Source organism: Ctenocephalides felis, unplaced genomic scaffold (assembly GCF_003426905.1).
Source record: "Ctenocephalides felis isolate EL2017-DRISC unplaced genomic scaffold, ASM342690v1 CF-g0.4_SCAFFOLD_01492, whole genome shotgun sequence".
In the NCBI taxonomy this organism is placed as follows: domain Eukaryota; kingdom Metazoa; phylum Arthropoda; class Insecta; order Siphonaptera; family Pulicidae; genus Ctenocephalides; species Ctenocephalides felis.
In genome coordinates, this window is record NW_020537646.1 from 29,835,227 (window position 1) to 29,855,200 (window position 19,974).

General features: G+C 28.3%; 1 protein-coding gene across 1 annotated transcript in view; it reads right to left on the reverse strand.

Moving 5' to 3' along the window:
- Window positions 1–3,871: 3,871 nt before the first annotated feature.
- LOC113370199 (urea transporter 2-like) overlaps window positions 3,872–19,974 on the reverse strand; it is a 31,833-nt gene continuing 15,730 nt past the window's right edge. The window contains exons 6-8 of the mRNA XM_026610873.1: window positions 13,201–13,357; window positions 7,927–8,010; window positions 3,872–5,303 (exon numbers count right to left, since the gene is read on the reverse strand). Coding sequence (XP_026466658.1) covers window positions 4,713–5,303; window positions 7,927–8,010; window positions 13,201–13,357 — 832 coding nt within the window. The 3' untranslated portion in view covers window positions 3,872–4,712. The remainder of the gene's footprint in view (window positions 5,304–7,926; window positions 8,011–13,200; window positions 13,358–19,974) is intronic.

Below are 19,974 nucleotides of genomic sequence, written 5' to 3' on the forward strand. Positions count from 1 at the left end.
AACTTTTGAAATTGAGATGATAGAATTTTGTGATTTCGACACAGCCCATTTTTCTTAAATTTTATTGAATTTTGTCATTAAACTACTTTGTGTCGTAGACCTACAATATTTTTAATTCAAGATAAAATATATTCATTATTATTAAACATATTAGATTTTTAATATGTTCTTTAGAACTATGAACCTTATCATCAAAATAACTTTATTCAAACTCGTGAAATACTTTTTTTAAGAAATAATTACGTAGAGAAGACCCGGTTGATCTTTACCAGAAACTAATCAGCATGATTCTCTAATATGTTTCGAACAGATTTTAATTTTCAAAAGTAATTATTTCATTTTTATTATATTTTTATATAGATTGACTTGTATATTATAGAATTTATTAATTAGCAATTACTTCATTTTTCTAATGGCGGTTCAAGTCCTAAATACTAATTACAATGACAAACCGATCATGTCATATTAGAAGTGTGACTTCAATTACATTATTGTTTTCAAATATTATACATATTTTTAATGCTTTTATAAATATATAATCTTTAGTTTATCATTATATAACTATTTGCACTTTTTACTATAATTGTTCAAAAGTACGATTTGGCGATTTTGGCAACCTACTGTTTTTTTGATTTGCCGTGAATAGTTCTGGAAAAACATTGATTTTATTTCTGAAATGTTTTTCTAATGTGTTGGTTGATCAAAGACATTCAGTAAAATCATATAGGCTAGGGAGAAGACAATGGTCCAAATTGACTTTCAGTGATTATACTGTGAAAACCTAACCAACCACATCGCAAACCATAATACATATCAAACAAACACCTATCGAACTATGTTTATTATAATTCCCAGCTAATTTATTCTAACTATTCCCAGTAGAAATATTTGATTAAATTTGTAAATAGTGCTTATTTTTAAGCTATATGTTATAAAATAATATAGTTTACATCTAAAAATTAAGTTGTGGTATTACTTTATTAATATCAATATAATTTAACTGATGCTATAGAATGTATTATGACATTTAACAAATATGAAAAGTTGAATTCATTTTCTACTCCATTAAATGACTGTACGCCAGTCTAATGAACAATTCACTTATTTCATTCATTACTCTTGCTCATATATGTAAATTTTGTTAACAAATTTTATACCAATATTATAATTATAAAATATCACTGCTTTACAAATCTCAAAGTTTAATAAATAATTCGAATATAAATATGTATATCCATTACTAGAGATAGTAGGTATATTTCAGGCGCAGCATCGCGTTATTCAAATCGCGAATGAAATAGTGCCTTTCGGTTTGTGCAAAATTAATGCACTAGATCCGCAGCCAAGTTGAATTCACCATCCCGACCTGATGTATAATGCACAAATGGCCCGAATTTCAAATATCATTGTTTTTACATTGACGCTTATATGATATATCGTAATGTGGGCTTTTGCCTGGATGCCCATCAACTCAGTCGGGAGACCCAAATTAACAGGAATTAATAGGAATTATGGTCTGGATAATGTGCAGCGGCAAATGTATATTATATATATATATATATATATATATATATTTATATGTGTGTGTACTTTATCACATTATATTATATATAATGTATATTAGGGATTAATTATAGCTCCTAACTTTGATGCGCTTAATGGATCGTCTTCAGTTTATGTAGGTTTATAGTTTATTATATATATTAAGGTGGTCCTTATTATGGACATTTTTGAATTTCCTTGCTCCAAGGGCTCAAACGGTTCCAAATTCATAAAAAACGATTCTCTGAAAGTTTTAGCTCATAATATTAACTTTTAGATAGAGCGCAATTCAATCAAAGTTTTGTATGAAAATAGCATGAAAAAATTTTCAAACATTTTGCAGAGCGTCGAATTTTCAATAAAAAATGACAAGAATTTTCACTTTTAATTCATTTGTCGCTAAGTTATACCTAAATAAATTGTTTTAATTTTCAAATTTTTTTCCATGCTATTTCCATACAAAGTTTGATTGAATTGCGCACTATCTAAAAGTTAATATTATGAACTAAAACTTTCAGAGAATTATTTTTTATCAATTAAGAATCATTTGAGTCCTTGGGAGCAAAGAAATTCGAAAATGTCCATATTAAGGATCGGATTACCCTAATATATATATATATATATATATATATATATATATATATATATATATATATATATATATACTTAAACAAATTAATTCGTTTTTTTCAACAAAAATTATATTAATCATTATGAAATTCAACTTCAAAATACATATAGCTCCGTTCAAAAAAAGTATATTTCTTTCACCATAAGCTGGCTCAGAAAAATTGAATACAGTTAACTAACTTTGAAACAATTTTTTAGCAAATTGCTCTACCAATGCTATTTAAGCTACGTATAAGTGGCATTTTCCCTTAAGGGGGTTGTTCTTTTTTTATTTTTCTTTGCTTCGGTTTTGAGATTTTTTGATATTATGAAAGATAAAAACCTTAGAATCATTTAAAAAAAAAATCATCTCAATATCTATTTTTTTGAAGAAGTTATAGATATATATATCTCTATATGTATGATCCTCTGAAAGCGTTTTTTTATCGCTCCGCGAGCTATTGTATGCCAGATTCCTCTTTTTCATTATAATACCTCATGCACATGACCTTTTTAAGGTGTCAGCATCTTTGAACACCAATGTGTATTTAGTACATTAAATTAAATGGTGTATTCAGTACATTATATTAAGAACTTTAAATACGTTTTTCTCAAATTGACTTTTTTCAATGCGGTGCCACAAATTAAACAAAAACTGCAAGTCGGATCGACTTGCATTTTTTTTAATTTGTTCACCACTGCAATATCGAGTCCCCCTACCTCAAACAACTTGATAACATTACGCAAAAAAAATTTGCGAAGCTTCTCGCCCCAAAAAAAGGCCTTTTTTGACACTTTTTTTTAAAATAGCTGCCATTTTTTTCCTTCTTGCTTTTTTTCTTTTATTTTGGTAGGGGGACTGGAAACAAACTTCTTCTTCAACGTAATTTCTTTTTTTTTTTGTTTCGGGCGATGCGCAACGGATTTATCTGTGGCACCGCAAAAGAGATCGATTTTGCAAGACCGACTTTGGCGCCCCCTGGTTAAAAAATGACGGCGCAAAAAGAAAAGAATAAAATTACGTAATATTCTATGAATTTGTAATTTTTGTTTAAAAAAAAACGCATGTTTCTATGATAAATACATTTCGAGAAAAAACAAAAACAAATACCTTGCATTTTTTGTAACGAAAAAAGAACAACCCCCTTAAGGCATAAGGTTCTTGACAGAGAATTCAATTTTGCACAAATTTGCCAGAAATCTTAGTTATTACAAGAAATAGTTTGTTTAGAAATAGCACATTATTAAAAGCAAAATGAAGAAGCGCCGAATATAAATACGATGTATTTTCTAGAAACGCGGACAACTAATGAATTTTTATTGTCAATACCGGTATTAATACCGGGATCCCAATATTTCAAACCTCAAATATCGAATGATATATCGGTATTCAGATTTTTGTACGGCATTGGAGCCCTATACCACGAAAAAAAATCTACAAAATAAGATTTTGAATTTATATTTTACAGTTCAAAATATTGTTTTGCAAATCAAGGACATTTCATAGCGCCATTCGAATGTTCACTAAAATGGTTAATGAGAAATTATATCAGCATGTATGATCATTTCATAAAATTAAATATATTTCGGAACAATATGCATTAGTACATAAATTTTATCATCAAACTACTAATAAAATATCGTATTATCACATCGCTAATAGGTAACTAAGAGTACAATTTATATTATTATCTAGAATACTGATTTAATTACTGCTACGTTTATAACTACTATTTTTAATAAAATTTGTATAATACGTGTAGTTTTTAATAAAATTCTAGTCTACATGTTTAATTCACATTCATAAATCCAGTACCGTTAAACTATTACATTTATTAAAATTCTGAGTTTTCTTCAGAGTAATTAGTTATCTTATATTAGATTCGCAAATTATCATATTTTCAAAACCAATCTCTTGAAAAATTCTCAGCTCAGTTGGGAATAATTTACATATACTTCAGCCAGACTAATAGCACTTTCGGCTAGCGATTTTCTTTCTCTTTGTTGAGGAAAACAGTCACGTTGTACGCATTAATTTTGTTGAAATTAGCATTTAAACAGAAATTTGGATAAATCGTATGAAATATAAACACAAGGCATTTAAAAAAATCGGGGTTAAAACTGTTGTTTTTTAGTTCGTATATCAAAGAATATTTCCTTAATTTTTTACCAGACATCTGATTATTATGTCATGCTGTTGCTGACTATACAGCTTCGTCCATATTTTACCACATTGTCTAAAATTTTTGAAGCATATTTATAAGAAAGCCTCCTAAACATTTTGATACTTTACAAAATAATATCATGGTTCCAATGCTAGCCAAGTATTTTGAGACTTCTATCAAGTAATATATCAGTTACCCAATTTGTGCTTGGTCATCTCAACTTTTTCCATAAGACAACTTGTTGACGACCTGTCTGTATCAAACGTCCTGGTAATACCAACAAAATCGGTTCTTCGTCAAAATTCTCAAGCGTTTTATCCTGCACAGCTTTGAAGCTAATGCACTGTCGCTTGCAATTTATTTCTGAGCAGTTTTGAAATTATGAAATAAGCTTAACTACTGCCTCTCGGCATGTTCTTCTTCTGATACAGGAATTCTAATATCATCTTCACTTCTATTTTCATCAGCGGCCGAACACGATACAGTTTCAACTTCAAAATCTGAATCATCACAGTTTTCTCTTAAATGTTTTTCAGGATAGCTAATAACTTTTGGTTTCTTGAACGCCTTATTAGTTCCCAAATCAGTTATCAAAAACACGCAGGTACTGATGCAGAATGGAATCGTTTGCACGTTCAAAAAATCGGGATAAGCTGGCGCCAAGGCCAGTTGTAAAATACATGTAATCAATATTCCTATACAGCTCAAAGTTGCAGTTTGGAAGTTGAGTCTGTAAAAGAATCCTCCTAATGCAGCTGCACAAAGTAAAGGATTATAACCCATTACTCCGTTATATGCCAGAGTCAAGTTGTCAAGTGATGCATTTGATATTGCCAAGAAGAAAAGTGGCCCAAAAAAAGCGCCTAGGAAACTTGATGCTGCCATTATTGGAGAAAATACGAAAATGCCGATGTAGATCAGGGTGGAAAATGCAAGGTCGTAGACCGCAAATACTTGACCAGAAGCTGCAACGGATCCATAGAATACCTAGGAAAACATCGTATTGTTTCTCTTGCTAATATTTTTATATAAATCCATAAACCAATATTTTCAGCCAAGCTCATGCGAATGAATAGCATTTAAGAGGTGCGATTATTCTTTTGATTAGTGATGTGCCAAGTCGAATCAAGTGATTCGAATCATTCGAATCAAGCCTTTAACGACTTGATTCGAATCAGATTTCACTTGATTCGAATCAACTCGCATCAAGCCGCGAAATATTTACTGTGATAAAATATGTATTAACACAAATTTTTCATAAATATAAAATTTTTCATAAATATAAATATAAAAAAAATGTATTAATTTAATTCAATATTATAATAATATAAAAAATAAATATCATAAATATAAAAAATAACCAATGAATTAAATCATGCGAGCCACCCGACTTTAATATGCTTAAATGTATCAGCCGACTCCAATCGTCTTTATATAACTTTAACCGCATTCATCGACTAACTATATCATCCGACTTCATATGACTCAAACCGAATCAAGCGGCGATATGAGTTATTCCGACTTCATGACTCAAACCGAATCAAGCGGCGATATGAGTTGTTCCGACTTCATATGAGCCAACTCGAATCAAGCGGCGATATGAGTTGTTCCGACTTATTATGAGCCAACTCGAATCAAGCGGCGTTATGAGTTGTTCCGACTTCATGAGCTAAACCGAATCAAGCGGCGTTACGAGTTATTCCGACTTCAATTCTGATTCGAATCATCCCGACTTCAAGCCGTTCGAGCGATATGAGTTAACCGTATGGGCGATACAGTGCGTCGTCGTTCTTGCGTGTTTATTTATTTTACGGAGCGCTGAGAGCGATTTTGTTCGTGAAATATCAATACACAATTTTGATAATAATTAAGTGTTTTAGATTTTAAATGTTATCAGAATAAACCACTCGAAATTATGAAACGAGTTCCGGGAATCTTTCAATATAATTCTCTTTGGAAACAATTACTAAATACCAGAAAGTTAGTAAATAATATGTTAACTTCTGATTATGTAAGTAATGGCAAATTCACATTAATGAAATTAACTTTCAGCTCTCAGTTTAGATGCGATCCTTTACTGATTACATAGTAAAATAAACAATCGACCCATGATTCCAAATATTGTTTTATATGCTTTAGTGATGCACAATTGTTTGGTAATCTATTATTGTAAATTAATTTGAAGATATTTTTCAGCCGTTCTCAAAATTATATCATTTTTAATAATTTTCAGAATATACTTTTTGATAGTAATTTATGTTTACAATTTTTACTTTGTCGGTTATATTGGTTAAACTGACAATTTTGATTATAAATTTGGATCATTTTTACTAAATTAATACATCCATGATTTTTTTCGTCCATATATTAGGTTGTCAAATATCTCACTTCCGCCTTTTTGTATTATAAACCAAGAGCAAAAAAGCGGAAGGGAGATATTTGACAACCTAATATATATACTTGATTCGAGTTGATTCGAATCATGATTCGAATCAGGTTTTTTTCTGATTCGAATCATTCGAATCGGGAATTTTTCGAGTCGGCACATCACTACTTTTGATTAATCTCACATACATATATTAAAACTGATGAACGATGGAAGATGTGATGTAATCAATATTTTCATATTCAATTGAGGGCATATTGCCATTTTGAAGTTTATATACGATACTGAATGAATTTTAAATATATGAAGTTTAATTTAACCATTGTAATATGATTTGTAATAACAAGTATAAAATTCATGATGACCGATAAAATAACAAAAATAAAATAAAGTAAATTAATGTTGATGTACCAGTGAAGTAGCATATACACATGAAGATGAATAAATGTATCTTGAATGCAGGAATATGATAAATGAAAAATTGATTAAACTATTAATCAATCAATATTCTTTTGGTTTAAAAACACGTAGGCACTTTCATTAATTGTTATATTCCAGTAAATAATAAATAAATCCAACCTCATTCAATATCACTGTTTTTCCTATATATTGTGTAATTAAAATAAAATGAAATAAACAATTTGTTAATCACAAATTACACAGATTAAACCGATAGTTGTAGCAATAGATTTAAGTATAGTCATTATTTGCTATAAAAATGAATAAATCGGGTAAATATATATATGATATTCTAAATTCAGATTTGCTTAATTAGAAAATGAAACATGATGATTACATGAAGAAAATACTTAAATCAGAAATAAACCGTGAAATTGAACCAAAATACCAAATCAAATTGTATAGAATTATCGAGCGTAGTTCGCGCTTTATTTTAGTCGCATGTATTGTAAAAAAATTAAATTTTAAATTCATTACAAAAATCATCAGAGCCTAAAAAATAAATTTCATATTTACTATACTTGACGTAGAATTTTCAAAAAAATTAAAATTACAATGAAGCGTTTATAATTTGTTAGTGTGACTAATGATATATGGTCGGTCAATCAGAGTCATGAGATTTGATGCGTCAAACTTAAAAATATTATAATTCAACTTGTATAGTATTATGCATGCTTTATTATGTAATAAATGGAAATTAAACATGCATATCAAAATTTGTTAGTAAATTATATGCGTATATAACGAGTTATTAATTTTACTTACATTGATCCAGTCGATGGGTAAAATTTCATCATCTATAGAGTCTTGCAGGGAAGCATGTGTGATATTAGATTCAGATATTTGAGACTGGAAAGATAAAATATAATTAATGTTATTATATTTTATAAGTTATATTTATTATGTATAACTATTAATATCTTTCATATGTAATCAATGTAAGATTTACGAGTATCATCAATTATATATTAGATTATGGCATAAGTATCTTTAGTCACTTAAGTCTTAAACCCAATGATGAATTATATTGAAGTTTTTGTAGAAAAAAATGTTCAAAAATTTGTCACCTGATCTTTTTTACCCTATAGGCGGCGTAAAATGGGACGGCCAGAGGACAAACAAGTTCTTGTCTTATTTTTAAATGCAAAGGGATTTTACGAACAAACAAATATATAACAATTACATTATTCAACCAAAGCTAAATATAAACTTCAGTATTATTATTACTATTACCATTTACTATTTAGTTACTAATTTTTGTTGTTTACAACATTGTCAGGGAAAAGGTTCAGTTGGTCAACTATGCACAAATTGATCAATCACATGTATGTTGACTATTTAAAAAAAAAGTGTAGTTCAAAGTCATGTCACCATATCAAGATATGCGACATATGATCGTTCTGCCAAAATTTGAGCCAATGCAATGACATTAGTGTAAACATTTGTGACAACAATATCATTTGTAGTATTTGTTTTGAAAGCAAATGTGAGGTTGCGTTTCATGAACGCATGAGCATGATGACAGAGGAGGCCGCTGGCCGTGCTTTGAATATAGACTGCACCATTAATAAATTATTATGCCAACGAATACTCCTACTCGTGGGACCGCAATTTGCAACATGCCAACCAGGTTGAAAAACGATATAATAAAACTAAATAAAATGTATCTCAATGTAAAGAGTATGATAATAATAATAATTCGTTCAAACAATTAATTTTACCACAAACTAAAATTTACTTCAAAATATACTTTTGTTTGTTCATATGTTATGTGAATAAAATTGCAGGTTCTTCCGAGTTGGCTATATATTTGTATATAGGTATGTATTCATATATATATAACAATTTTTGAATAGATTAGCGAATCAACTAATATATTATAATAAATTATTTTCTGTGATCTCTGGCACCAGACAATTGATTTTTTGTATAAACATATATTAAGAAATGAAAAAAGGCATATTTTCATATATCATTTTCAAAAAAAATGAATAAAATTAAATAATTATTAACTTCCCGTAGAATAAGTTAGAGGGTGTCCATTAATCACGTGAGCGAGTTTTTAGGAATTTTTAGACCCTCCCTCCCCCTTGGTGATATTTGATGATAATCAAAATTACCCCCCCCTTCCCCGCCAAACATCACGTGTATTTTTGGTTTACGTGAAAAAACTGTAAAAGTTTTAATTTTTTTTTAAAATGTTTGAACTTTTTTATAAAAATATAAAAATAATAAATACACGTGATATCTTGCTATACCCCTCCTTCCCCCACGTGATATTTCGTGATTTTTTGTCAAACCCCCCCTCCCCCTAAAAACCTCACGTGATTAATGGACGCCCCCTTATAGTAATCGCAAAAAAATCGAGAATGAAAATTTTTATATATCTTTACATTTGAAAACCTTCTGAACATTTTGGCATAGTTTAGAAAAAATGGATGCATGTATGTGTGCATGTGTGTGTGTTGATTATTTTCATTCCTCAATTGTTTAATTACGGTATGGAAAGTTCCAGCAACTTGCCTCATGGCACGATGCCATGCGCCCCACTAATTTAAAATTTTATTTGCTTAGGTTCAAAATGAAGTTTTAAATGCTTAAAATTTCCTTATGGATAAATATATCTTTTGCTATTATTATGGTTAATTAAAGTATGCTGACCCAGAGTTCATTTTATTTAATTTCAAAAATAATTTTTTATCTGATAACTTCACAATTTTATTTGTCGTGCAGTAAATAAAGTCTTGTTTTTACCAATAACCTTATGAAAAAAATATAATCTTTTTTCTTTATGCATTTTTTGCTATAATTGTGATAAACTATTTTAGTTTGTACTTGAATGATCGAGAATTTATTTGGTTTAATTCCGAAAATATTTTGTTTATTTAATAGCTGTAAGAAATTGATTTCTTTAATTTGAAAAATAAGTTTTTATCAAACAGTATTTCTCATGCTATAAATAAAGTTTTAGATGTTTCTAATTCTAAACTAAAGCAGTATCTAGAAAGATGACCGAGAGCTTATTTGATTTAATTTTGAAAGTAACTGTTGTTTCAATAGTTATTCAAAATTTTATTTTTCATGTCTAAAAATTTTTGATGTTTCTAGTTCCGTCATAAATAAATAATCATTATACGTCATAACCATAGAATTGTAAGGAACAAAAAAATAATTATAACACCTGCTACAATTATGAATAAGATGAACCAGAATGGTACTTAAAACTATGTATCAGGATAATCGAGTGTTTATTCTGTTTATTTTAAAAATATGCCCTTAATACTATTATCAACAACATTGCAACGTCATATAATCGATAGCTTCCAAGAAATACCTTACAGCCCAATGCTTTGAGTATAAATATCACATTTTATTGCTTGTTTTTACAAAATATTGTAACTTCATAAACCGTTTGCTATGCAAGATAAACCCCTAATACAACTTATTGCTTACATTTTATAGGGTGGACAATAAAAAGCTTTATAATACGGATATTTATCATGATTTTGGCCATTATAACAAAATATAATGGGCAGTACTGCCCTAGGGCAGATTCGTGAGCTGAGTTACACTTTAACTCAATTCAGGGAAGAGAGATTTTCGATAGCCATTTCACACCGCAGTGTCCAAAATTGAGTATTTTCAATTGGAAACAATTTTTTTTATCTATATTTTCAAGTAAAAACTTGAATCACCACTGCACGATGTCAGGTTGTCTAAAGCGGAGTTGGAACTCAGGACACCATCTACACGTGTATGTGGGCTTGAAAATAACGTTAAGGAACACCCACTGTTATGAAAATATGAAAAGCTACAAAAATAGGATATTTATATACAGAACAGTGTACGTAGAAATATTACATAGAAGTTCTGGAAATAGTTGATTTAGTCTCAATGATTTATTACCTACATGCTAACATATATTGAAATAATTTTTTATTATAATTTATTTATTTTAACAGCGATCTAAACTTAAGGGTTGTTTATGTGAGCTGTTGTGATGAAATAAGAATTAATCGCGACTGAAAATATACTGTCTTGTTCTGAACGAAAGCAGTTGTCTTATCTCTTTGTGTAAAATTTCATTATTACCAATAAACTACCAAGTTCTACTACGAAGACCAAGAACAATATTCGAAATACTTGATCGCTAATACGTTCTTAATAAATAAATTAGTTTTAAATTCAAAATTAACCAATAAGCTCATATTATTAACTTTCTGAAGAAAACGTTATAGTAATCGGAAAAAATTGAAAATAAAATTTTTAGCACATCTAGAGTCCAGGTTTATAGACAATGATGTATGTGTATTTGTGTGTTTGTATGTATGTATGTATGAAAGTATGTATGTATGTATGTATAAATATAGTGTATTTATGCGTGTGTTTTACTTAAAATACTTTAAGTTTTTTTATTATTATTATGTCATTTTAAAGCGAAAACTGCGGATCTGATCACTTCGCCGATAAAGTATCAAATCATTAAAATGCGCCAATATCGAAGAAAAAACAGCATTGAGAAATGCGTTCCCATAGAGAAACGAAGGCCGAGCCGTTGTATCAGAGAATTGACAAACACACCGCAGAACTTCGCGTTCCAATAAATCACATCGCATCGAACGCGCGACGATTGATTCCGTTCAATAGAAATATATTATATCAGCGATGCGGTATTTTCCGAGCAAATAAAATTTATACATCGTAATGTATTTGTAATTCTGCAGTAGACGATCGAAAGAAATAAATCTATTGAATCGTGCATTCGAAATTGCATTTGAAGTATACATATTAAATAGATGCGCAGAGAAATATGCAAAAGAGAAAAATCGCAAACTATAAGACGCATGAACGATCAATTTTATGATCGTTAGTTTAGTATATCATTATATCGATTAAAAGAAAAGACGTTCTAGATTTGATAGTAAAAAATAATTTATTCACATTAAAAGTTAATCAATCAAGCAAATTATAATTGAAATTTGTGACTAAAATTGTTACTATCTATCGTTGATTCAAATGAAGAAGATTTAAAATCATAAAATTTATAACTAATCAGTTTTATCACACATGCTGAAGAAGGAGTATTCTAAAATATGATCGAAAATCGAAAAAGATTCAAAAATCAAATCAAAATATCCTCGTCAAACATGTATTAATAATATTGTGTTACTAGATTTGTTATTTTAATAAGATTAATCTTATGTTCGAATTAAGAGTTTGCTTTTTCGAAAACATTTAACTTATACCAATGAACGACCAAATTCCACTATGAGGATCAAAAACAATATTTGAACTACTTGGTCACTCGATTTTTCTAAATAAATTCATTAGTTTTAAATTAAAAATAAACTACTAACCTCATATTATTAACTTCCTGTAGGGAACACTTTGTAGTAATCGTTATAGTAATCACATTTTTTTTTTAAAAAAATGCACATCACTTTAAAAAAATTGATGTATGCGTACATGTGGGTATGTATGTATGTACGTGTGTGTATGTATGTGCGGATAAAATTTTTCATCGACGTTTTAGAGATCAACCAATTTGAATGATTCACAAAACATTCGATTCCTTTTGATGATAAGACGTGTTTTGCTTGGATTTTAGTAAAGGAAGTTTCAGTCGTTTCGAAGATACATGGCAATAAGTACAAAAATGGCAATTTATTTAAAAAAAATTTTTTATTTATTCATTTATTTTGTAATTTAAATTATTTTTTGAGACAACAGACTGTCCGATTTGAATGATTTTGAAAACATTTTACTTGTATTAACAAAATGTTTGTTTCTTACGAATAAAAAAAATTATAGATTATTATAAATTTTAATGATTTTATGAATTATTTTACACTAATAATATGATAATGAATAACTATACTTGAAAAAATTGCGAATATTATATACGTGTGTAATAATTCAAAAAATAAATTACGTTCATGATCTAATCGATTCAAAATATTCAAGATACTAGCGTTTCAAAATTTAGATGTTGCATTATCGTATGTAATTGCTTGACTACTAATCTTGAGATAAATTTACCTTGTTAATTTCGGTGACAGAATTATGTCGCTCAATATTCACTCTATAAGTCCAGAGAACAATTAGTAGTAAATATTGTGTGATGTTGAAAGACCAGGTCAGACCAGGAGCTCCGGCTCTACCCAACAGAGATGCCAAATGCACTGCTAAGTATACTCTGAAATCACAAATCATTATTTAAAACAAATAGAAATTATACTTACTACTACCGCTTACTTACTTACAAATATCATAAATACTTTATGATATATTATTTATGATTCATCATTATCTAGTCTCCTAATTTTTAGTCTAATTTAATAAGCAGACTCAACATTATTATATACAAACAATAATTTTAATCAACTATGTTATTATATACCAACAACAACATAATCAACTGAGATTATGTAATTCGATATTGCTTGTATATTTACATATATAATGGTTATGACACAAGTTCAAAAGATTTTGGGATACTGCCTATTGGTTTGATTTTTATTCCATTTTCAGGATGTAAACTTATATTTTAAAATTTAAAAATCTTTTTCTAATTTTTTTTTAATCAAGAAAAGAGCGGAGAGTACAAAAAAGTTTTAAAAATATAAAGGTACCTTTATATTTTTAAATCGATTACATAGATAAAAACAAAAAACGTTTGAAAAGTTTTGACCTAATAATAAACAACATTGAAAAACAAAAAATAGTCATAAAATGTTTTAACTACTTAACGATCGATTTTTCTTTCATCAAGATAGGACTAAAATATCTGACTTTTTAATTTCAGATTTAAAAAGTTTGTTTATATTTTTTAACTTCCCGTAGGGTAAGTTATTGTAATGGGCCGAAAATCGGAATTGAAAATTTTTACATTTCTCGACGTTTTGAAGGTTTCTGAACGTTTTGGCATACCTCAGAAAAAATGGATGTGTGTGTGTGTGTGTGTGTGTGTGTGTGTGTGTGTATGTATGTATGGATACAAATTTTCGTCCACGTTTTCGGGCGTACGGATCAACCAATTTGAATGGTTTAAAAAACATTCGATTCCTATTAATAAGAAGAAGAGCTGATTAGTTTTTGGCAAAGACAGGTCCAGCAGTTACGGAGATAAGGAGCAAAGAGTGCAGAAAATAGAAATCGAGTTTTTGAGAGAACGGAGCATCCGATTTGAATGATCTAAAAAACATTCCATTAGTAATGATTGGGAAAAAGGGTAATTAGTTTTTCGCAAAGGCAGGCCCAGCCATTTCGGAGATACAGAGCTAAATGTACAAAAAATGGCAGTTTTTGAGAGAACTAAGCGTCCGATTCAATTGATTCAAAGAACTTTCTGCTTGTCTTAACAAAATAATTGATTTTGGAAAAAAAAATTTTGAACCATTTTTTTTTTTTTTTTTTTTTTTTTTTTTTTTTTTTTTTTTTAATTTTTTGTATATCGAAAATAATTCAGATTTTATTTTTAATTCTGACTTTAGTTCTAATATACTTTAAACAAATAATTTCAACTCTGCAATTCAGTTTATATAATTATTATAAACAGGGCCGGTCCTGGGGTCCTCAGCGCCCGCATGCAAGATCTGTTCTAGCGACCCCCCCCCCCAATAATTTTAACTGTTTTAACATTTATCATTAAAATTATATAAATATTTACGTAAATTCACAAAAAAATTGAAATAATCTAAAAGCGTATAAAATAAATTGATTTTAATTTTATTTAGAAAATCGAAGCGATTTGCGGGTTGACCATAATTAAATATTTTATATTTTCAAGTATTTCTAACATATATGTAATATTAATATTTGGGTTTTGAAACATTTCACTTATTTCATTAAACTCATTCTCATTTTTAAACATAAAATTCATTTTTCATGTTAGATTTTTTAAATTTCATTTTAATTTTTTTTTCATTATATACAATATCCAAAATTGCATCAGTAACTCATTGATATCGTAAAGCCAAATTGTATCCATGTTTACTTTTCCATCTGATTCAGATTGTTATTTTATAGTTAAATTTTTAACGTATTTTAAAAGATGAAAAGAAATTACATACTTCCTGAACTATATCGAAAACAAAACACAATTATATTTGTATCTGTATAATTTCTGCTTAGTTAATAATTAAATTTAGTATGGACATCATTAGATATAAAAAAAGCTCACGAGTTTTGTTTATAAGTACATTTTGCTTCCATTTTTCATATTTGCTTTATTTCCATAAACCTAACCACGCATGTCTTCAAAGTTCAAAGTTAATCAGATGCAAAACATTTTCAACAAATACAAAAGTTACAATTAAGTTTCTCGGTCTTATAGTCATTTTCTAAGCGTTGACTTTCCATTTTCCATTTTTCTCTATAATAATTTATATCTATTTTTTAACAAGTTCCGTTCAAACTAAATCACTTCACAATTTTTCATCAATAGTGCCCAATAATTTAAACTTTCGTAGGTTTGCGCTTACGGTATTGAACACTAGATAATTTCTTTTTCGATTCCATATTAACTTCGATCGAAGAACAATTTAATAAGTTCATTAAATAATAAGCAGTACAATAATTTACTAATTTGCATGAGTAATTCATTGTTTCTACAGATATCACATTGCAAACTGAATATGCTTTCTGTGTCTACGTATCCATAGTTAAGTTAGATTGTTTATTATAATCTATTAAGTATTCTAGATTTTATAATAAAAAAAATACGAATAATGCATTATAAATTTCATTTCCGAATCTCGTTTTGGCGCCCCCTAAAGGCGTGCGCCCGCATTTTTTGCATGCATCGCATGCAAGGCAGGACCGGCCCTGATTATAAATATTAGACAATAATACAATATTTATAATAATCTATTTGAAAACATTCAATATTCCTCGAACGTTTCGTTACGGTACGGGAAGTTCCAGCAATTTGCCTTAAGGCACGATGCCATCCACCCCACTAGTTTATTATTACTTCGCTCTAGAAAGGAAGAGTTTATGTATTTCAAGTTATTGCTACGAATTATGCGATTTATAAATTTGTATAAATTTATAAATTATATTTATATGAAGTAAGTAAAATTATTTTAGAGAAATATTTTAGAACATGAAAAATATATAAACACGATAAAAATCGAATAATGGTAGCGAATTAATATCAATGCTAGTTTACCTTATTTTATATTTTTAGTTTCATACATAAGTTTATATTAAATATATATATTTTAGTTACTACTTATTGGCATAATTTTAATTTGAACCATTTTTATGCCATTGTACTGAAAAAGGCTTATATTGTAAATTAAAATGTATTCAGGGCTTTCTTAAAAAAAATTATTTTTCTGTTTATTGGACAAATGCTTAAATAATTCTTATTATATATATGTCTGTGTATAATGATGTATTTACATTTATATTTTATAAACAAAAATAGTAATAAAATATTATTGCATTAAGACGTACATTAGAAGTCGATATCATGATAAATGGACAATTTGAAAAAGTTATGACGTTAGCCATCAATATAATATATTTATTATGATAAACTTACATACGCCGAACTGTCAGAATAATGATTGATCAATGTGGCTGCTGGGCTTTTGTGCAAGACTCAATAAAATTGAAAAAAAAAATGACTAGGGATCTAACACCTATCAAAACTAAATGTACATGGTATAAAAATAGTATTAGAATATTTATATAATACTATTTTTATAATTACTATTTTATAATTAATCGATTTGAATGCATGAGCCAAAAAGTCAAGAAATATTACACACAAAAATCTGCAATATAACAGTTCGTGGGAAAAGTGGAATTAAAGAAAAATAATTAGATAAAAGTCGTTAGATAGCATCATAAGAATCTTTTTATTTAAATGTAATGTAATGTTTTGTATCTAAATACTTTTTTTAATAAAAACTTTATGATGATTAAAAAATACCGACAAAATTATATGAAAGCATATAAATCAGATTATTATGAAGAAGTGTCGACAAACAGGTCATCTTAATATTCCTTATAAGATTTAATGACTACATTTTGCATTTCAATATGCCAAGTAGTTAACTATATAGTATTATTTCATTGAATTGTAAATTAGGGAATTTTTGAATATCTATAAGAAAGAGTCCTATAAAATAATTGGGCTCATTTGACTTATTACTACGTCGATTACGTCGATTTTAAATATGGCAACCCAAATAGTTCTCCATGTGATGAATTTTGTTATTACAATTTCTGTAATAGGGCAAATATTTGATTGATGCAGCAATGCCGGATGAGTGCTATTTTCACTTGAAAACAATCATATCTATATTTCCAAGTGAAAATCTATGTCACTACTGCAGATACATCGAAGCGGAATGAATAGACTTCTAAAATTCAATTTAATTTTAATGTTTACTATACTTTCAGAATTAATTATTTTGTTTACAACACTTATTTTGTAGTAATATTTATTTATTGCAATGCGCAGCGACCTAGAATTTTGCGCAACAGCATTAGATATTTAATGAATGCGCAAACTTTAATGGATCATTTTGCAAAGTTTTCAAGTTATGGGAGCTCACACGTATAATTTTACCTGGTAACTTTATATATATATATATATATATATATATATATATATATATTATATGTAAATAATACTACACTATACCGATTCGAATTATCGGAGGGCCAACCAGTTGTTTTGAAATGGAAAGTCAGATAAAGGCAATGATATATATTATTATATACATATATGAAATATTATATGAGAACAAACGGCCTATGCGTAGATGTGAGTACATACATGATATTTTTCATTGACAGATACCTAATCGCCAAAGAATGCATGGAAGTCATTAATCTAAATAAAAGAATATTGTTTATGTATGCACATAAATTAGCACTGAATTTCAATGCAAAAAGTAGTTGTGTTATATATTTTAATATATAAAAAAACTATTTCTTGATGTTTAATTTTTTGCAAGTTTATTATATTATTAAATAGTTATTTTAAAAAAATATTTATTGGAAGATCATTAATTAATTCATAATTAAACCCAATTTTCAGTGAAACATATCATACTCTTTTAGTTATTTTAGTAAATTAGAAATTGAATGTTGCTTATGGAACATATTTTTTTAAACAAATTTAACATGAATTTTTTGTGAAATCTTTCTTTTTGTATAGAATTTTCCTTATTTCCTTTCCTTTTTGTTTCGTATTTTGTCTTATATTCGTTAAGCTAGATTTTTTTATTTGTTTAATCTTGGCTCGAAAAGAACAAATAATGCATGTCACAACCGTACCCACAAAGTTTGTCAAAATTTTGTCAAAGCCCAACGCACACTTTTGAAAACAAATCATCATTATGACTGAACTTAAATATCTAATTGTAAGCAAAAACTAATTGCTGGTGAATACTTACTAATGTTCAACTTAGAGCAAAAAAACAAAGTGATCTACCTGTATATAATTAACAATTATTATTAAAATAATTCGAAGATCAAAACTTACTTTTGACTTTTTAAAAGCAATGTGGTCCACAGAATATCTTAATGCAAGACTTTGACTCAATGCAATAATGGAAACTTGTTCCAATAATCATACTTTATCTTTCTCCTTCTAGACGCTACCTCAAAATCAGTATATAGTCCAGTCATTTAAGCTTAAATTAGGTAAGAATTTCTGAAATCAGGATACCCAGCTGTAAGTCTGTAAATACTTGTATATTGACACCCTAAAAGTTGTCCTAAAACCTACATATGGTAGGGTGTATAAACCATATGTAGGTTTTGAGACAACTGTTTACAGACTTACAGCTTGGTATCTCGAATTCCGAGGTGAACTTACTATAATGACTGGACTAATAGATTAGCTGTTATGACGTCTATTACTACCGTACCCTGGCACAACCGTACCCAGATTTCCCTACATTTACACTAATCCAAATCTCTAGTTAGCAATAATTTTATTATTACAATAAACAATAAATTCCTGCTACAGTATCAATTTGATAATAAATACTTTCATCTCTATTTCTAATTCTCAGAAACATCTTACTTCTTAAATTAAGTTCAAGTATGCGAACTAATTCTTCGTGATCGTTATGCAAATCTAAAGTTCAATACCGTGAGAAATAATAATATGAAGATATCATCTTAACGATGTATACGTATTATTAATTTATTGTAATCTCGGCGAACAAAATTAAATTAAGCTTGGAATATGACACCTTGAATAGCGCAAAAACATTGATCACGTTTTTTCTTCCATGTTCATAGAATCCGATAACGATCTCGTATCTGATGTGTCTGTCCAAATAAAAAACGTTTACGTGAGATATTTTATCAGCATCAACGAATACTATTTTTTTGATTGCAAGTTCGTCATGGATTGAAATTAATAGAAAAAATGTACTATTGCCTGCGGCATGCTGATCATTGATCGATTAGTAATTAATGGGTTAATAATGTGTAAATTAATAGATTATTATACTATGGATAATTCCAGTTAATTATTAATTAGAAACTGAATTTTATTTGCACACATTATTTTTAAACTTAAGTTTATTTCACAAACTGGTATATATCATAATGCAATGTTTCAATTATTAATTGCTTGATATATCTAACCGTTGTGTAGTAGTGTAGTGTAAGTGTATTTTGTCTTCGATTCAATGTCTTTTGTATTCGACGTCGAGCAAAAAGTATATTTTTCCATTATTACTAAATACATATTTATATATACAGTATGTAATCTCAATCAGACACATTGTCAGAATAAATAAAGGTTTATAATATCAATAAATCGAAAAGTTTATC